Source organism: Saccostrea cucullata, unplaced genomic scaffold, assembly GCF_032062105.1.
Source record: "Saccostrea cucullata isolate Sc308-1 unplaced genomic scaffold, CSIRO_AGI_Scuc_v1 ctg1848, whole genome shotgun sequence".
In the NCBI taxonomy this organism is placed as follows: domain Eukaryota; kingdom Metazoa; phylum Mollusca; class Bivalvia; order Ostreida; family Ostreidae; genus Saccostrea; species Saccostrea cuccullata.
In genome coordinates, this window is record NW_026937762.1 from 20,027 (window position 1) to 39,465 (window position 19,439).

The window sequence follows — 19,439 nt, forward strand, 5'->3', positions numbered from 1 at the left end:
ATACGAGGGTTGTCCCAAAACGTCGTAGACAGGGAACATAGTTTATTTCCTCTTTGCTAAATCAAATTTCTTTTCTTGTCATAGCAAAGAGTAACATTTTATGATCATGTATTTCAAGTTTCATGACGATACCACATTTAATAAGAAAACTATGAAAAAATAAAGAAACCATGTAAGTGTACATCGGCGTACGAAAGCAAGCTTAATTTACGTCTCTCATAACTTCATGGTCCCTTTTTCTGCTTCACATGAGGCTATTAACATCAAAATGAATATTTTAAAGTGAAAAACCACACTTGACTGAGGGAATAATTTAAATTCACCACTGTCCGTTTTCTTAAGCAGATTCAAATTTTAGTCAAAATTAAATTCGTTGAAAGATCACTTACATTTTAGGCAGCAGAGAATACACTTTGTTTGACGACGTTCATGGCCCAGAACGTTTCCAAATGTCTGCGTTAAACAATCAGTACTCCACTTTACATGCGATAACTATTTTTTTTATCGAGATAGAGGAAAAACTATCTTTGAATCTCATACTATTAAAAAACAACTCTTCTCTTAAAATAAAGTGTGTAATGTCCTTTCTGCACTCTTTTTCCCCGTCTCTGATGTATAAAAAAATATCAAAAACAATTTACTACATTTCCGTGCGCCGGGTACGCGTTCGACAACGTCATTTTCATCAATCTCAATTCGAACAGCACTTTGAAAATCATGCCACCAGTCATCTGTTTCTAAAGCAATTTATATGAAAATTTGACGTATTATTAAGATTTTGATTCTGGTTTCAGTGATTTAAATTTTAGTTCAATCTTTTACATAGTACCAAAGAAATAAAAACAAATGTAATAGTTATATGCGTCAATTATTCCGGATTTTGGTCGTGCGCCGACAGACCATATCGGCTTTCATATAAATCGTCCCAATATAATTAATATGAAAGATAAATATTTAAGAATTCACAATTTTAAAGAACATTGAATGTATTATGACTATGCAAAATTTGGTCAGTATTGGTTGCGTGTTAAAAAAGTTATTAACATCGTCTACGACTTATTGGGACAACCCTCGTACATCCCCCACTGCTATTCAAAATGTCAATTTCAGTGTCTAATAACAAGTTACAATTTTAAATTAATGCATGCTTTTATGAAGCATATTTGCTCACTGTACTGTGCTTATATTTTCTTACTTATAGTTTCATTCTTGATGAAAAAGACAAAAGACATAGAAATATCAACAAGAATCATAATATAATAGTATACATGTAATTACTTAAGTATGTGTCATTTAAGATGTTTCGGGTCTAAACAATTCAATTTTTATAGAAAAAGAAATACGATACGAGGGATGTTCAATAAATAGTGTCCTCATTGCTCGGAAAGAAATAAAAGGCGTTTTTCAATGATTAAAATCTTAGTGATTTAATTTAAATATTCTCTTTTAATTAAAACACATGTTTGTAACATTTTTATTCAATTTCTGATTGTTTTTGGAACTATTTTTTGAGTATGTTCCTTCGTTAACTGAAATATGGCAGATCCCATGATTTCCTGTTTATCCCCCAAACATTTTCTCTCCAGGGAGTGTGGGTTCGGACGCTGCCATAAAGAAATTTAATGTAGTGGATTTCTGATTCTGGTCCCGTCCTCTCTTAAACCTTTCAATTCTTTTTGCAAAAATTTTGCTTTCTAGCTAGAGTCCTCCAGAAATTGAACTGTCACCCCGAATAAGAATTTTAACAGCAAGACAACTAATATCTAAGATAATGGCAATTAAAACTGTCGTTGTCCTCTTGCAAGTCTTTGCTCTTTTCAGATCTTGCCTATTTTTTGTGCATCTTATATATTTGGAGGGTTTAAAGCAACGGGTTTAAGTTTCATTATTTGTTTGAATTTCAGACAAAGGAGGATAACTACACTTTCAGATTTTTAAAAATAATTGTTTAAATAATCTTACACGCTGTCGTTTTCACTCATTTTTTAAAACATACGGTGATCATTGAGTACTAAGCTTTTAACAGTCAATTGTTTCTTAAAAATAGTGTAAATTATTCCCAAATTGAATTTAGGCAAACGGAACATTGGTTGTTGTTAGTCCTTGTCTCCATTGTTCCCATTTTTGATGCCCATTTTACATGTATCATTATTGTTCATTGAAATCCACCTGCTCATGTGTCTATAAAACAGATATTGGATGCTGTAAACTTCACAAATTTCAGTGAATATTTCTTTGAGATTCTTAACAAGCTTTACAGCAGCTTAAGTAACCGTTTAATTTCATTCTAATTTACTGATTTCTAACAATTTATTTTTAGAACAGTGTCTCGAATAGCTCTTGTTTTCTAGCTTCACACAACGAAAATATGAGATGAAAAGTGGTCGCATGAACTGATATCAATTCAATAAAGATTTAATCATGATAGAAAGTCAAGCTTAATGTCATATGATATCTGTGTTGTATGGCATAGAGTTCAGGAAATTATTTATTAAACAGCCCTAGTATTTGTATTTTTGTGAATTCCATTAATATGATTTGGTGCCTTTACAAATCACAGCACATATTTTGGGATTTTTTAAAATCTGTCTTATAAACTTGAGTTTAAAAAACTTAGGGGATAGAATCTCCATGAAAAGGTTACATACTTAATAAAAACTTAGTAGTACATGTATATCAAATTTACATACAAATGTAAAAGATTAACTTGACAACCTTGCTTCATTTCGAAATTTATGCAATCAAAGACGTACTAGACAGGAGTCAATTCCAAAATTGGGATATCATTTATGGGGGATTTTTTTTGTAAGAATGCTTTCACAGGACAAGTATTTTCCAGGAGTTTATTCGTTTATTTTTCGATATTTGTTTATAAAAACTAAATTATCTTTTAAAACTCTTTTTGTTCCGTGAAAACTAACAACATTCTATGATACAGTTTTTGAACAAATAAAACAGATATAAGTACCCCTTTTTACATTTGTTTAAAAAATGACTGTATAGAGCTATAAGCTAGCTGTTCAAGCAGATGGCTTTATTTGATAATTTTACACAAAAAGACATGCAAAAAAATAAACTTATAACCTAGATTTCTAAAAAAAAATATTAAGCACTTTATGTAAAAGAAAAATACATGCCCATGTGAGTAACCAATTGGTGTTCTAGCTATTACTAGCTAAGATTTTAGAATTGATATTACATGTAGCATGCCTTGGGAAGTATATGTAATTATGTAATCAAAATAACAGAATTTAAAGATTGTTTGATACTAATTGTTGCACTTTTGTTTTTTATACTGATTTTGACTTCGGAATGTTCTGTCTACCAATCAATGGGGCTTACGGTGGGTGTGACCGGTCAACAGGGGATGTTTACTCCTCTTAGGCACCTAAACATACCTGATCTCTAATTTTTTCATGGATCTGAGTTTAATGCCTTCTTCAAAAATTTGAGTTGTTTATAGATTTTGTTGAGCTAAACCACTGTTCGTTATCTTCATATTTTTGTGAACAGAAGATAATTTAGAAATTTGATAATGGAGATATGAGTGGCAAAAATCAAGGCACACTCAGACTTTGCACATAAACAAAACTTACAGAGATTATTGTAAATACTTTAACAGATGTTTTGCAGATGATCAAAGAATGATGAAGAGTCACAATAGAGAAAATATCCAGTATTGAATTTCAATCACAATTTCCTATTTATTTCCATTCTTCAGTTTTTGAAATACATATACGACAAAAGGAAAAATACAATGCGGTACAATACTGACAAATTACTTTTTGGATAACATGCATAATTAATAACATTGTCAATACGTTTTATGCTGCATAGCTTTTCTAGTACAAGTTGTAGAGATTGCAATTATATTTGTGTTTTCAGAAAAGCTAGTTTTGTCATTGTATGCGTAGTAGATAGCTGCAATATGGTATATTGTTGTACTCTTACATGCGACCTATGGACTGTAAGAACAAAAGTTTCAAATCCATTATATTACTAATGTTGAACTCCGACGAAGTAGAACAAAGCGTGAGCACTTAACAATTAGAGATAAATAGGGAGGGGACGTTTATCAAGAATTCTGTTTTATCGTTTACTTGATATGGTAATATCCGTTATGTAAAGAGACATGTCAATGGAATGGTACATTAAAAGCATTAAGTCTTAATTAATCTCTTGCTCCATTCTTATTTATCATTTTCTTAAAGTTAAGCCCATACATGTATGTATTTTCTTCATTAAAACTGCATGAAGCTTCAAGGCTGTTCCATTACACACAAAGATGATCGGTTAACCTTTAGCTTGAGAATGCTGTAACAAGGTTCTTCATAGCTGTTATAAATAGGATCATCTGGAGTCTCATCAGGCTCGTTTTCAATATTTTCATCTGTATTAACTTCCTCTACACTATATAGATTATTTTGTTGGGTTTTAGTTTCTGAAATTTAAAGGAATGTTATTGGATTTTCTGTACAAAACATTTACGCCAGGTTAATGAATAATAAAGATAAAAAATATAATGTCTTTTGAATTCACACAAAATGCTTAATATAAATTTACCTGTTACTTTTAGAGTTGTAAGCTTTTGATGGCTGAAATTTAATTTTAAAAAGAATGTACATATAATTATATTAAAAATATTTTTTTAAAAAACGAAAGAAAATTAAGGAAAGACGATGAAAGAAGTTTTATGTTCATAGCCATTTTGAAAAAGTTTCTGTGTTATCTTTCTTTAAAGAATTCTTACCAGTATATTAATGATGCAATTGATAATAAAAACACCAGAAGACTGCACGATGTTGAAACCAGAAGGAACAATTCTGTTGAGTCAGTTGTGCCTGTTTCTATTGACGAATTCCATGTTATATAAAAGGAGATGTTGAATTTAAAAAAACGTATAATTGTGCGTCTTCCATTCAGTTTGATATAATGTAAATATGATTTATCCCATGTTTTTAGAAAACGGAAATTGATTTTCATCGGATGCTGGAATATTCTTTTAATGTAAAAGGAAATGATTCTTATAGATTTTTCTCGTACAATCTCTTTAATTTATTCTTGTATTTATGCTTAGTTTGTGAATTTGTTTATTAATCAAGAAAAATTGTATAGTATCTTAATTTTACCCTTCCGAATTCCTGCTTTTGGTGTATTTATTCTTGTAATTATACATGATGTAGTTTACCTCTTGTAATGTTTGTTGCTGTTTTCAGTTCGCCCATGCAGTTATCCGGGACTATGTCATCTCTGCTGATTTTGGTTGAGTTTTTTCCGTCTTTTGACATGTTTCCAGATTTGACTGATCTAAGCAGACAACCACAAGCGTGGTGACAGTACTGTGTTTGTTCACATTTACACTTAAAGGAACACCCCTGCCCAAAGTAGTTTTCTGGACATGTTGTATTACAGTATTTTCCCACATATCCTGGATAGCAGACTTCAATATACAGTGAAACCTGTCTAATCCGACATGCACTGGGAGACAGATTTGGTGTTGGAATAGACAGGGTGTCGGATTGCACAGTGTAAGAAACAAAGAAAATGCAAAAATGGGAAAGAAATTTAATGTCGGAATTAACAGTATGTCGGATTCTTCAGGTGTCGGATTAGACAGTTTTCACTGTATATATAAAAAAAAAAGACTTAAAAAGCAAAAGTCAGACCACTGTTCTGGAGATAAAAGTAACTGTTTTAAAAGTCAATCTGAATATTTGATTTAGTAATATACATATCTTATACCTTTAAAAACGTGTATTAAGGAAAATATTTTTGAAATATACATTAAAAAAGAGACGGAACCTTTTTGGACGCATACACCATTCATTTCTTTATATCCCAAGCAGCAATCAAAGTATTTTTTCCCAGACCTGAACAAATAGATTTAAAAAATGTACAAAACTATATGCATTATGCAACATTTTTTTAAATTTTAAAATATTTTCAAAAGACGATTACGTAGATACCTTGTATAACTACAGATGTGTTTGCCCTCTAACGCACAAAGGGGACAAAACAAGGTAATATAAATCGAAATAAATAATGTTGTCACCTTCATTCTAAGGCCTCATTTGGGTATTTCAATAAATTCCCTCTTATCGAACATACTAAGTCATTTACATGATAAAATATTCCCAGTGTTTTTATATTTATAAATGTTCGACGATTATACTCTTATTGTATATGTGATGAATGCTTTACAGAGAAGAGGAAGTATTTGTACAAATTATTTACATTACACGAGTTCCTTGCATACAAATTGTATGGAAATCTATAGTATTCAAAACACCTCAATACGCAAAGGGTGTCAAAAGGTTAAAGCATGCGATTTATATTGACATAGCAATAGCTGAACGCCGAAGAAGTGCAACGTCATAAGCGAAAATCAAAAGTCACGCTCATATTGACCAGCTGTTACATGTACATTGGCTCTTCCATTAACTCAATACAATGCATGGGTATTGGCTAACGCACGTAATGAAAATTTGGTGGCACACACGATTGCAGAACTTTATGAGACTATGTATACCGATAGGTACAAACTGCGCTCCGTTATTAGTAGCTCTATTTTTGTATTCATATGAAGCAATATTTCAGCAAAGTCTTCTGCGTGATAAAAAGATTACGCTTGCTGTGGCCTTCATCGCAACATTTAGATATATCGACGTCGTATTGTCAATTAACAATGGTAATTTCCATTCTTTTGTCGATACGATATATCCTGGTGAGTTTAAGATAAAAGATACTACAGAGTCTGACACATGCATTTGTTTCATACTTGGATATTTTGCTTGAAAAAGACATTAATGGTAATCTAACAACCAAGCTCTGTAATAAACATGGTGATTCTAACTTTTCTATCGTCAATTTCCCTTACTTATGCAGCAATATAACTTCACTTGCATATGGAGTTTATGTATCTCAGTTGCTTCGATACGCAAGAGCATGATCTACGTATGAACAATTTCTAAAACGAAGTAAATTATTGACAAGCAAGTTGAAACAATAATATCAGCAGTATCGTTTAAAGTCATCATTTCGTAAATTCTACGGTCGGTACAATGACCTTGTCAGAAAATACAATTTATCATTGAGTCAAATTCTGACTGATGTTTTTCATACTTATTTTTAGTCCATTATTTAAACACTGAATCGACGGATTTTCCGTTATTTTCCATCACGAGAAGAGCACACAGCAGGTGTGACCGGTCGCCAGGAGATGCTCACTCCTCCCTGGCACCTGATCCCACCTCTCATGTTTTGGAGGTTCTTGTTTGCTCTACTTCTGTTTTGTATTGTTTTAAGGACTTTGATATTGAATATTGTTCGTTATCTTCATATCCTTCATTTTTTTTCAATAAATTATTTATTGCTTAATTATGCTAATATGAAGAGCAAAATAAGTTTCGTTTGTGTTAATGAGGTACCTAATTATGAAATGTTTGTAATAAAATCTTATGCTTCGATTGCTATAACCTTTAGATTAAAGTTTTAATGCCAAGGGCAGTTTTATATTTTAAAATCAACTTTGGCTTTGAATGTGAATAAGTCTTTAGTATTACAAATGAAGGGCTAGAATGATGAGATTTAATTTACTATTACATTCTCGTACACGTGTTTGTGTGGTTAAAAGACTATGAAGCTTACTTACTCATATTTATCTATGAAAATGCGCCGGTTATCCCTCTTTTGATGCCGTAATGTATATTTTCTTTGAAAACGTTTTTGGCGCTTTGAGATTTGTGTATATGATTTTCCCTAGCTTCTTTTTGTTTCTTGCCTAAAATTATTAAGGAGATGATCGTCTAAATTACAACTTAAAAAACGAAACGGTAGAAGCATTAGGAAAGCAAACTTCGAAATAAAAAGTAGCAGTAAATCATTATATTTCTTCTATTTAGAAAGTTGATCTTTTTGTGAAAAACAAGGGTTTTAATCGAACAAGCAAGTGTAATATACAAAAATAATTCTTTGTACAGTTACGGTCTAATTTCATTTTTCATTAATGTTGAAATATGCTTACTTTTAAACATATTTGTAAACATAGATAATAAATATTTATATATTTTCTGCACACTTAAAACATTTTGTACTCGTTAAAATCGGAAATAAAACCAGCCATGACTGCGGAAGTACCTGTAAAGTTCTCAATTACTAAAATTATAATTGTATCATGAGGAGGAAAAATAATTTTAAAGTGCTTGAAATTGAGGAAGAAATTATTTCCTCTTTTCCTATCTTTATACAATTAAATCGCAGTTTTGTGCTAGATTCTCAAGATGCAATAGACATACTTGCTTTCATCGGCTGTTATTTTTTAGGGCGTTAAGTACCCAAGAGAAGATACTGTTCCGTCGATTTGTTCCGACACAAATCAGGTTTTAAAAGTAATGCTTTAATATTATATCACAGACAAGTTATTTATCTTCATGACTTTTATATTATATGCAAATACTTAAATGCTCAAATAGAAAAAATATTACCTTAAGTATATATTTCTAGATAATTATGTTCCCCAAACGAAGTTGGGGAACATATTGTTTTTACTCTGTTTCTTATTATTATTATTATTATTTTTCTTCTTCTTCTTCCTGGGTACTTTTTTGTCCGGGAATGATCTTGTAAACTGTTCGTCCGAGGTAGGTAAAACCTTTTTAGGGTAAGTAGACATGTTATGCAGATTTGCGGAATCAAGGTCATTTTGCGCGCACGTGCTTGCAAGAGCGCGCACGTGCAACACTTGAAATAACCAATATAATAGATATAGTCGGAACTTTTCTATTTTTTGATAAAATGCTTTGAAACTCATTATGTAAGGATACATTAGTAGTATAGACAAGATGGCATGGTCAAAATAGCAAGATCTCACGCGCATGCACGTGCGCTTCGCTCTGATTGGCTGAAACTAAAGTCTCAATATCTTTCTTGTTTCTTGTCATAATCTTTTGAAATTTTGAACATGGTCCTACATTATGAAGATCTACAGCATGATATATTAAAATTTTAATAAAAGCATGCGCATGCGCACGTGCTGTAATCTGATTGGCTAAAACTTTAAATGGCTATATCTCCTTTGTTTTTTGACGAAATGCTTTGAAATTTAAAACATAGTCATGCATTACGATATCCTAAAATATGATATAGAAAATATTCATGAAATCACGCGCATGCACGTGTGCTGCAATCTGATTGGCTGAAACTTCAAATGGCTATAACTCTCTTGTTTTTCAACCAAACAGGATGAGATTTAGAACTTGGATAAATATAAGGGACTCCTACAAGAAGGTGTAGTCATTATGCACCTGCTTGCACGTGCGTGTACGTGAAATTAGTAAAATAAAAAATACACTCGAATGAGTGCATTTTTTAATACTTTTGGATTAAATGCTTTGATATTATTAAAATTTAAGATAGTGTAGACAAGATAATATGGTCGTTACGCACATGAACACGCGTGCAATGCCTATTTTTTTAATATATTTTGTATTTTTCTTGGAAGACCTTGATTAAGTCTAAATTCCGTAAAGTATTTCTTATTTAATAGAGATAACAGGGAATATGGCACCAAAAGGGAGTTGGGGAGCGTTTGGGAACATCTGTAACGGTCCCCGTTACAATTAGCACTAGTTGAAAGTATTATGCATTTGATAATTTCATCCTTATTTATTTGATAAAGAAACCTTCGGCAAGTTGGCTCACCAAATTTATATTGTCATAAATACTTTTTTTTATCATGTTGCTTTTCAGAACACCTAAAAATTAAAATAAATCTTAAATAATTTTTTATAATATTAGAATTAGATTGAATTAGTCATTTTATTTAAAGTGGGTAAAATCATAAAATAAATGAATTTATACCATAATTTTCTACCTTTCCCGTCCTGATCTTAGCAGACTTATTTGTAAAATGCAAAATTCACTTTAAAAAATAATACATGAGAACACTCGTGACATTCAATTCGACATTTAGATATACATGTATTGACGTTATATTATCTATATTAACTATTAGTTACTTCTATTCATATACTGACTTGATATATTTAAGCTTAAGTGAGCTTGAAATTAAACATTCCACAGAAACTGACATAACTGTTAAATAAGGATATTTCACTACAAAAAGACGTAAATGGTAATCTAGCAACATATCTTTATGACAAACATGATGACTACTTTCTATCGTCTACTTCCTTTACTAATGAAACAATATATTCCAAACAACCTGCATTTAGGGTAATTGTCCCATAATTGATTCGATATGCAAGGCAAACAATTGACAAAGTGAAATAAACAATGATATCAATTTACTCCTTTAAAACCATTTTGAAAGTTTTACTGTCGATACAATGACCTTAAGCTAATAAAAAAAATCTAAGTTAAATAATACCTATATTTATCATTTTTTTGACAATTACGGCATTATTTACACACTGAGTTGTCCATGGATTTTGCCTTTTTTTGAGTATAGCAAGGAGCATACATCGGATTTGTTTAATCAACATGGGATGCTTTCTTCTCCATGGCGTATGATCCCTTTTTATGTTTTAGAAGTCCAATTTTCCCTGTTTCAATGGACGCTTGAACTTGATTGCCGTCCCTTTTCTCTGTTTTACCTCATTGTTTTGATTTTCAGATTTAAAAAAATCGGTTCTGAATAAAGAAATACATTAACATATGGTATTTGATTGAAATTCAAGTTGTACCTTTACGCAGAGAAGAGTTTTTAAAAGAAGATAAAGTTTGTTCCAAAGACCATTTAAACATTAAACAAATGCGATAAAATTTGTTTTCCTTCAAGTTTCTATTTAGTTAGATATGAACTAAATCTTAGATCCTGAAATAAACCTATGGGACGTTATTAAAATCACGGGAAATTTCATTTATTGACATGATTTTCGGAGATAAATCTGATCCATATTGATTCATGTCAGATCAAGTGTAAAAAAAATAATGGTGTCATTAGTTAAGCAGTTTATATTTTTTAATGGCTAGTTCTTTTATAAATGATAAGGAAATTTTAAATATATACATGCACATTGGTTACCTCTTATCTTAATACTCTGCCTTTTTTCTTTTTATTATAACGGATGGAAAATAACAGCTGGAACTTCAGAAGATAAAGTGTTTTTTCCTATTATGTTACGAATTCTCAACAACAGATTATTTTCAGAACAATTGAACTGTGTTTAAAGTAACATCATGTCTCTTTTATCAGCATTAGGATCATCCTGAGGGCACACGACATATATTTTTGTTAAATCAGTTTTGAAATAAAAGTTTGTTTAAAAGGCCATTTAAAAATTTAAATCTCGTATATTTAGAATATCCATACTTTTTGACCCACAGTCTGAGAATATTTGTGCTTTGTGATATGTATCTAGTGATAATTCTACATTTTTGAAAAACATTCATCCATTTTCAATTACAGTTATTAACAAATGCGATAAAACTTGTTTTCCATCACGTTCCTATTTAGTTATAATTAGATATGAACTAAATCTTAGATGCTAAAATGTACCCTAGGAACGTTACTAAAATATCCGAGAAATTTCATTTCTTTTTTGACATGATGTTAGGAGATAAATCTGATCCACATTGGATTTATGTCAGATCAAGTGTAAAAAAAATAGTGTCTTTCTCTAAGAAGTTAATATTTTTGAAAGATATTTCTTTTGTAAATGATACGGGGCATTTTAAATACATGCACTATTAGTTATCTCTTATCTTAATACTCTGTATTTTTATACGCCTGGATCGAAAGATCCGAGGCGTATATTGTTTTTGTCCTGTTTGTCTGTTTGGCCAATTTTTTAACCATGATTGGTTGAGACTTCATATTTGGTATGCCTACTCCACTAATTAAGCTCCTTCAAATGACACCAAGATCAATGACCTTGTGACCTTGACTGTGACCTATATGCTAAAAATAGTTTTTTCTGCAAACTAACCTTCGCCATAACTTTTGAATTATACAAGATAGAGACTTCATATTTGGTACGCATACACCACTGATTAAGCTCTTTTAAATGACACCATGGTCAATGACCTTGTATCCTTGACTGTGACCTGTGACCCGTGCGCTAAATATAGCTTTTTGTCGGCAAGCTTTAACATTAAGATACAGACTTAACATTTGGCATGTATTCTCCACCAATTAAGCCCTTTCACATGACACCAAGGTCAATGACCTTGTCACCAGACTGTGTCCTATATGCTAAAAATAGCTTTTTTGAACCTTCACCATAACTTTTGAACCATGAGAGACAGAGACTTCATATTTGGTATGCATACTTCAATAATCAAGTTCTTTCAAATGACACCAAGATCAATGACCTTGTGACCTTGACTGTGACATATATTCTAAAATTATGTGTTTTTTTTAAATTTTGTTGCCGCCGGGTGCATAGTGTTCACAAACACATCTTGTTTCTTTTTATATTAACGGATGGAAAATGACAGCTGGAACTTCAGAAGATAAAGTGTTTTTTCCTATCATGTTACGAATTCTCAACAACAGATTATTTTCAGAACAATTGAACGTTGTTTGAAGTAACATCATGTCTCTTTTCTCAGCATTAGGAACATCCTGAGGGCACACGACATACCTTTTTGTTAAATCGCGTTTGAAATACTTAAAGAATACTATTATTGTTGCTTATAAGTCAAGTGGTGTACTCACATGCATATCTCCTTTAAAACTTGAGCTATGTCTTCGACAAAAAGCCAAACGAAGTTGATTATAAATTTAAAACCCAAAAACCTTATAAAATATCCCAATAGTTATCTCTTTCTATTTTGTCGACCTGAAAAAAGGATTGAAGCAAAGATGAGGATTTGACAGTTTTATGCGCCCGGATCGATAGATCCCAGGTTTATGTTATTTTTTTCCTGTCTGTCTGTCTGTTTGTTTGTTTGTTTGTCTGCAAACTTTAACCTTCGCCATACCTTTTGAACCATGAAAGGTAGAGACTTCATATTTGGTATGCATACTCCACTAATTAAGCTCTTTCAAATGACACCAAGGTCAATGACCTTGTGACCTTGAATATGGCCTATATGCTAAAAATAGATTTTCCTGCAAACTTTAACCTTCGCCATAACTTTTGAATTATGAAAGATAGAGACTTCATAATTGGTATGTGTATTCTACGAATCAAGTTCTTTCAAACGACACCAAGGTCAATGACCTTGTGACCTTGACTGCGGCCTATATGCTAAAAATAGCTTTTTTCGAAGTTTGTTGCCGCCGGGCGCATAGTGTTTCACATACACATCTTGTTTAAATATGAGATCAGTAATATTAAAATAAATTTTGGAAACATCAGATGGTATAATCATGCAAGTGTGAGGAGGGATAAGCGTTCTCTCTTGACAGGTCAAACCTCTGTGAGCATTCTGAATTGATCAGGTGTAAAAAGACCTGCATGTACGTCGTAAATATAAGATAAAACCGATGATTTTACTAATGGTAACAATCATGTCAGACAAAATACGATGTAACGCAAGATTGTTATTTTTATCCAAAGAACTGTGAATTGTAAATTCACCTTAGAAGGTCAATATATCGACTGCTGAATATGCAAAAAGTTTAAACGAGGTTGTTCAAGTCCTTGTTATATTCAACTTGTTGTCAACAATGTACTTGTGGCCTGCTCTTGCATATCGAGTTTTATAGGAGATATAAACATCTAAGTTAGATGATGTTGGAACACAAGGGAAGTAGACATTGGAATACAAACCATTATGCCAATATCATCTATCAATAGTCTGTTAAACATAATCAAAATGAAACAGATGTGACAGATTTTGTAGTGCCTTTAATTTCAAATAAATTGTCATATACATGGATCTGGTCGACACAGGAACAAAATAGTTATTGTTAATTAAATGCTTTCACCTTCTCATGTAGAAGTTTATAATTAATCTTATTCACAATTCGAATTTCTCAAAAGAATAGATAGATATCAATTTTGTTAATAATGACCTCTGTATCTATTTGATATGAATTTCAGACTTTTTTTATGAAGAATCAACGTCTTTTTTAAATTTTTACAAATTGTATATTTTTTGGAAGACCAATAACAAGATGCGAATTTGTAAATTTCATTCTCATAGAAAAAAAGCAGTGGTATATTATGTCAATGAATCTTGCTTTTTAAATTATCCATGTGAAATAGAAAGGCTTACTCTATCAATCAAAAGTTATTTGCAAAGTTAAAGTTTTCGTTGACAAACAGACGAGCGACCAGACAGATCAGAGACAGAGCAAAACTATGTCAGTATCTACCCACATTCTTCGATTACGTGAAGTCAATTCAACTAGAGGTATTGTGAGCAATAAGCTCATTAAATGATACCCCGCCTCCCATATGAACATAATGGCAGTGTCTATGTTAGCTGTGGGAAACCCAAAATATATGTCGGATCAAAAAGTAAAATAGGAGGTGCACAATGGCAATATGTAATAAAGATTCTTTGAAAGATTCATTAAATTTCACTCAGTAGTATTTATGAGGGGTTGCGGATAAGAGATGGGTACCCCAAAGCGTAACAGACAGGCGGATGGACAGACAGACGGACATACCGATTACTATATACCCTTCCGCTTATCAAGCGGGGGTATAATAAAACAAAACCGATTTTAATGTTTCGAACAAAGTTCAAATTTTTTTTTATTGCATATATATAAGGAGTAAAAAGGCAAAACTAACAAAAGTAAAGTAACCATTATACATGTACTGATTTAAAGAACCCATATTACCCTTAACAATCGTTTGCTGTAATTGCATGTAACTAAATTTTACCATTAAGATAGTGAATACTTTAAAAGTTTCATCAACTTTGAAACTTCACTTTTTATTATTATTATTAATAGTCTTACAGGTTTTTTTTACACAAATGATGCCAATATTTTGAAAAAAAAACGTGTAAATATATAAGGTATATTAGATGATTTTTTTTTCTTTTAAAAATGCTCGTGAAATGTAACACAATTTTAAAACATAAGAATCTGTAAATCATAATACTTTAAGTACTTTTCGATACTACAGTTAACTTAACCTAACCTAACTATAATAATAAACATTAATTTTTCATGGAATATTTTTGTAATGATAAAAAAGCAAACAAAACACAAAATCTTTTGGGAAACACTTATGTCCCATGTATGACAGCTCATAGCGAGGGTTGGAGTTACAGGTACTTGTTTCGTATACGGGGTACCCAAAATACTTTTTCCACAAGGTACCTAACTCATTCTCAGGCACCCCCACTCCAAACTCGTATCTTGTTAATAAATCAATCATTAACCTACTTTAAAATGACATTGTGTGCTTCAAGAGACCTTTTTACTTGTCAATAAAAACGATTCAGACGTCTCTGGTTGAGACTCCTAATTATAAACTACTCATTCATTCTTCTAATACATTTTAAGGCTTTTCTTGGGATACAGGTAGATCAGGTTGGGGTTACAAATTAAGGATAAAACCAGAGACAGCGAAATGGAATACTCAGTATCGGAGCCGGAAGTTGTATCCTAATAGAAGTCTTAAAATGTATCGAGGTAATTTTCGACGAATAAATGAGTGGGTTACAATACAAAGGCTCGACCAAAGACGTCAGAAACTATTTAATTGACGGGGGGGGAGTATCTTGAAGCAAACAATGTTATTTCAAAGTAGGTTTTTATTTGATATATTATTTAACAAAATAAGAGCTAGAAGCGGGGGTGCCTGAAAATGAGTTAGTTACCTTGTTGTAGAAATAAGTAGGGGATACCCTGTATACGTTTCAAATGCCTGTGGTTGGAGTTTCAGAAATGTAAGTCAAACACCACAGTCAAAATTGTTGGTATCCAAAAAGTCTTGTCATAAGAAATAAATGTTTGATGTAGGAAAGCTCTATAATCGGCCTTGTTAAAGTTTGAAATGTTTTTGTAAAAGTGGGTCAAATTTCCAGGTGAAGAAGCAAAATTTGATAATTCCCAAAGAAAAAAATCCTTGTCATAAAGAATAAACCTGTGAAATATGAAAGCTACAAACCAACCCACTCAAAAAATAAGGGCAAGGTTAAAGTATTGCAGACTATCAGACAGACGGGCAGGTCAAAAACCACATGTGAATACCCCCGAATCTTCGAGTATTGGGCATAAAAATAATGATTATGAATTAGTGAAGGCTTTTTATATCTTATATTCAATTTTCATACAACTTTTACATGTTTTAGATAAAATTATTTTTAGCTGTGCTTCTGAAAATCTATTCAAATATTAAAAATTATAATACACTTTTCTTTTAAAGCTTGGATCATCACGAACACCTACATGTAGCTGATTGATAATCATTTATCGTATTCACAAGACTCTGAATTACCATACTAGCTTCCTTCACTTTTATTCCAATAATTACATTAATACATTTTATGATATACACTGTGTATTTGTACTGGATCAAAAACAAAAATAAAGATTGTCGTAGGCAAAGTTGTCTATGTTAAGATTAAGAATAGCTTTAAATAAAAATGCTAGTATTAGACTAGGATGCGCTAGTTTTAAGTTTTATGTACTGATGATCCTTACTGTCCTCGGTATTTTTAATTAACTCATAAGGTGTTATTGGTTCAGACGACGAATCGCAAGGCGGTTCATTTTGATATTTTCTTGACTTTTCCGATTTTTCCGATTTGTTTGAACTAGAATCGCTGTTGGTGGACACTAATCTCTCTTCTGCTTCCTTTTCTTCTTGTAGAGGAGAAAGATAGCCTCCATTTCCTGGTGGTGAAGAGGATCCATTGGATGTGCTGCTGTTTTTTTGTTCTGGGGACCGATCATCTACATGAACACTATACCCATCATCGTCTGCTTTAATTGGAGGCAATGGCCGATTCCGACTTTCGTATTCTGCTGTAGAATACCCTTTTTCCTCTGCCAACATGGCCTCAAATTTCTGATCTTTTATTTCGTCATAATCAGCATAGTCGTGTGACGGGTCCTGAAACTCGGCGGCCGGATATCCCCTTGTACGTAAAGATCGCGCTTTCATTTCTTCTTCATCATTGAAATAATGCTGGTAATCGCCCCCTTGTGCGTTTTCCTTTGACCGAAGCAAATAACGTTTACGTTCCTTCTTCTGGCCTTTTTTCATCCCCCTTATTAAAAGACATAAAATTATGCAAAGAAGTATTAAAAATACGACAAATGAACTATAATTAAACTAACATTTCAATAATATAATTACTTTAATACACTCTTGGAAATGGAACTATGTTTAACTTACCATTTATAAGAGATGAAGTTAACTCCGAAACAAAGAATTAAAAGCCCTGGAACAGTGATAATGTAGGCTATAGTAATCACCGGAAGTCCCTTCTCTACTTTGACCGTTTCTATTTCCGGAACGTCTAGAAAAAAGAAACATTTAGATAATAACTCATACTCAATATAGGCCTGTTGACTTCTATTCTAGGACAGAAGTGTTTACATGTGTTTTATGAGATACTGATTTAAATAATGCATTGACATTCAAAGAAAACAGATGTACAGCATGCATGATTTGATATATTAAGTTAACAAATAAAACTATATACCAATCCTTACATGAGTAAATATATTACTCTGTTTTGACTGAATTATGAGTTTTACTGTTAAGCTTTATCAGCTTATTCCTATTTTAAAACATGCAAACCTAGTATATGAATTCAATCTATACTTTTACGAGTATCTTGGTTATTTCGAATAACTTTTGAACCACATATGATAACTGTTTCATTCGGAAAACCTACATACGCTTGCGCCATCTAAATACATTATCAGTGCATGCTCCCAAAAAATACAAAACACAAAATTATAATACTTTCATTTACTTGCAAAACCATTTTTACATGAACATTACAAATTAATTTGACGTGCTCGTGTTGACCTCAAATTGGAAGTATTTCAGATCTAGTGCTATGTGGTACGATTCTTTTGTACAGAGTCATTAAGGAATCTCACAACACTGAAAAATAATTATTTATGGAATGAAAATATTTATATTGCAAACTTATAGTAGAAGAAGGTATAAAAATCAAACACAAAATGTTTTTATCATTGTAATGAGTAATGATTTTATGTATTGGCCAAAAGTGAATATTTAATTTCCCCTGAGCTTGTCCACTGTAATGGCCATGACCTGGACTGATTGTCCCAAAGTAGATGTCCTTGAACTGGGTATCCTTGACGTGTATTCCCTTGTCCTGGAGGTCCATGTCTTTGATCTGATTGTCCTTCAGTAAATGTCCTTGGATTGGTTATACCCGGGTTGATTTTCTTGACCTTGTTGTCTTGTAGATTTTGTCTTTTGACCCAATGCCCCTTCTTCAGAATTATTGATATTACCTTATTTCTTTAAACTTCTATAAACAAATGAAAGGATCAATCAAAAGGCATAAATATTAATACAATGACTATAAAAGACTTCATAAAATTCATATAGATGTGCTTTTGTGCAATTATTTGTGAAAACTGAAAAAAGATTTAATAAATGCAGATTTCATACTGAATTTCAATCAAACTTTCGAGTTGGTGCTGACTGAATGTTAATTCATTTTAATGAGATTTCGATACACATCCGTATAGGAAATAAATAAAGGTAAATCATGGGTTTCAATAGTCCAAAAGCTTGTAAACTTATTACAGTTCAAGTTAGCGTGAGTTGTTCCTAGTGTTTGACCTTTATATTATTGTAGGCTTAGTGGTTCAGATCACAGGCTCGTAATTTACTTTCAATGTAAATAATTTCCTGATATGATGAAGGATCATTCAAAATTAAATTTTCATGGATAAGTTGTATAGATACCCAATGGCACTGACTTTGGTGTTTACAATGATAATGTGGCGTCTTCCTATATATGAAGGTTTTCTTACGTTTTATGGAGAAAAAAGATATAACAGCAAATATAAGGGTTGGCTAAGCTCCATAATGAATTTACTTTGCATCTCTATGCTTATTTGCAGCAGCGTTCTAAATTTTAAATATATCACCAAGGGGACAGGCTCATAGTTTGGACTTTCCCTGTAGAATCCTGCTAAAAGTTCTTCAAATACAAATATATATTTACACTTTTCGAGTAAACAGAAAACCTATTTAAGGCATGTTTGAAATCCTGGTTTCTCTTTGCAATAAAAGAGACGATAAAAATAATTCCTCTCTGATCAAATATTATGAAACTTGAATTACTTTTCTCCAAAAATCGCTACCATGTTTCGCCTCTTAGCACCTACATTTATCCTACAGTTCTGCTAAAAATTCAGCACATGCTACCTACAATCTTCATCTGTACGAAGTGATTAAGGAACTCAGAGATGGAGTTTTAAGAAGTATTGAACAGTCTTCAACACTCACCTTTATATTTTTGTCATTGGCCCAACCGGTCAAAACACTTGGTCATTTTTTTATGGAAAA

At 31.9% G+C, this 19,439-nt stretch overlaps 2 protein-coding genes and 1 long non-coding RNA gene across 3 annotated transcripts; all 3 read right to left on the bottom strand.

Moving 5' to 3' along the window:
- Positions 1 to 4,238: 4,238 nt before the first annotated feature.
- Positions 4,239 to 4,867, bottom strand: LOC134248785 (uncharacterized). The gene is made up of 3 exons (XR_009988136.1): positions 4,751 to 4,867; positions 4,564 to 4,595; positions 4,239 to 4,441 (listed from the first exon to the last, which is right to left on the bottom strand). It is a non-coding gene; the product is annotated as an uncharacterized LOC134248785 (long non-coding RNA).
- Positions 4,868 to 5,168: 301 nt separating this feature from the next.
- Positions 5,169 to 6,060, bottom strand: LOC134248789 (multiple epidermal growth factor-like domains protein 10). The gene is made up of 3 exons (XM_062731172.1): positions 5,967 to 6,060; positions 5,803 to 5,870; positions 5,169 to 5,440 (listed from the first exon to the last, which is right to left on the bottom strand). Exons 1-3 carry the CDS (start codon positions 6,056 to 6,058, stop codon positions 5,169 to 5,171), a joined length of 432 nt encoding a protein of 143 aa, XP_062587156.1. The 5' UTR covers positions 6,059 to 6,060.
- A 10,309-nt stretch (positions 6,061 to 16,369) lies between these two features.
- Positions 16,370 to 17,455, bottom strand: LOC134248786 (uncharacterized). Its single transcript, XM_062731169.1, has 2 exons — positions 17,274 to 17,455; positions 16,370 to 17,145 (listed from the first exon to the last, which is right to left on the bottom strand). The coding sequence occupies exon 2, from the start codon at positions 17,139 to 17,141 to the stop codon at positions 16,533 to 16,535; it is 609 nt and encodes a 202-aa protein (XP_062587153.1). The 5' UTR covers positions 17,142 to 17,145; positions 17,274 to 17,455; the 3' UTR covers positions 16,370 to 16,532.
- Between the last annotated feature and the right edge of the window lie 1,984 nt (positions 17,456 to 19,439).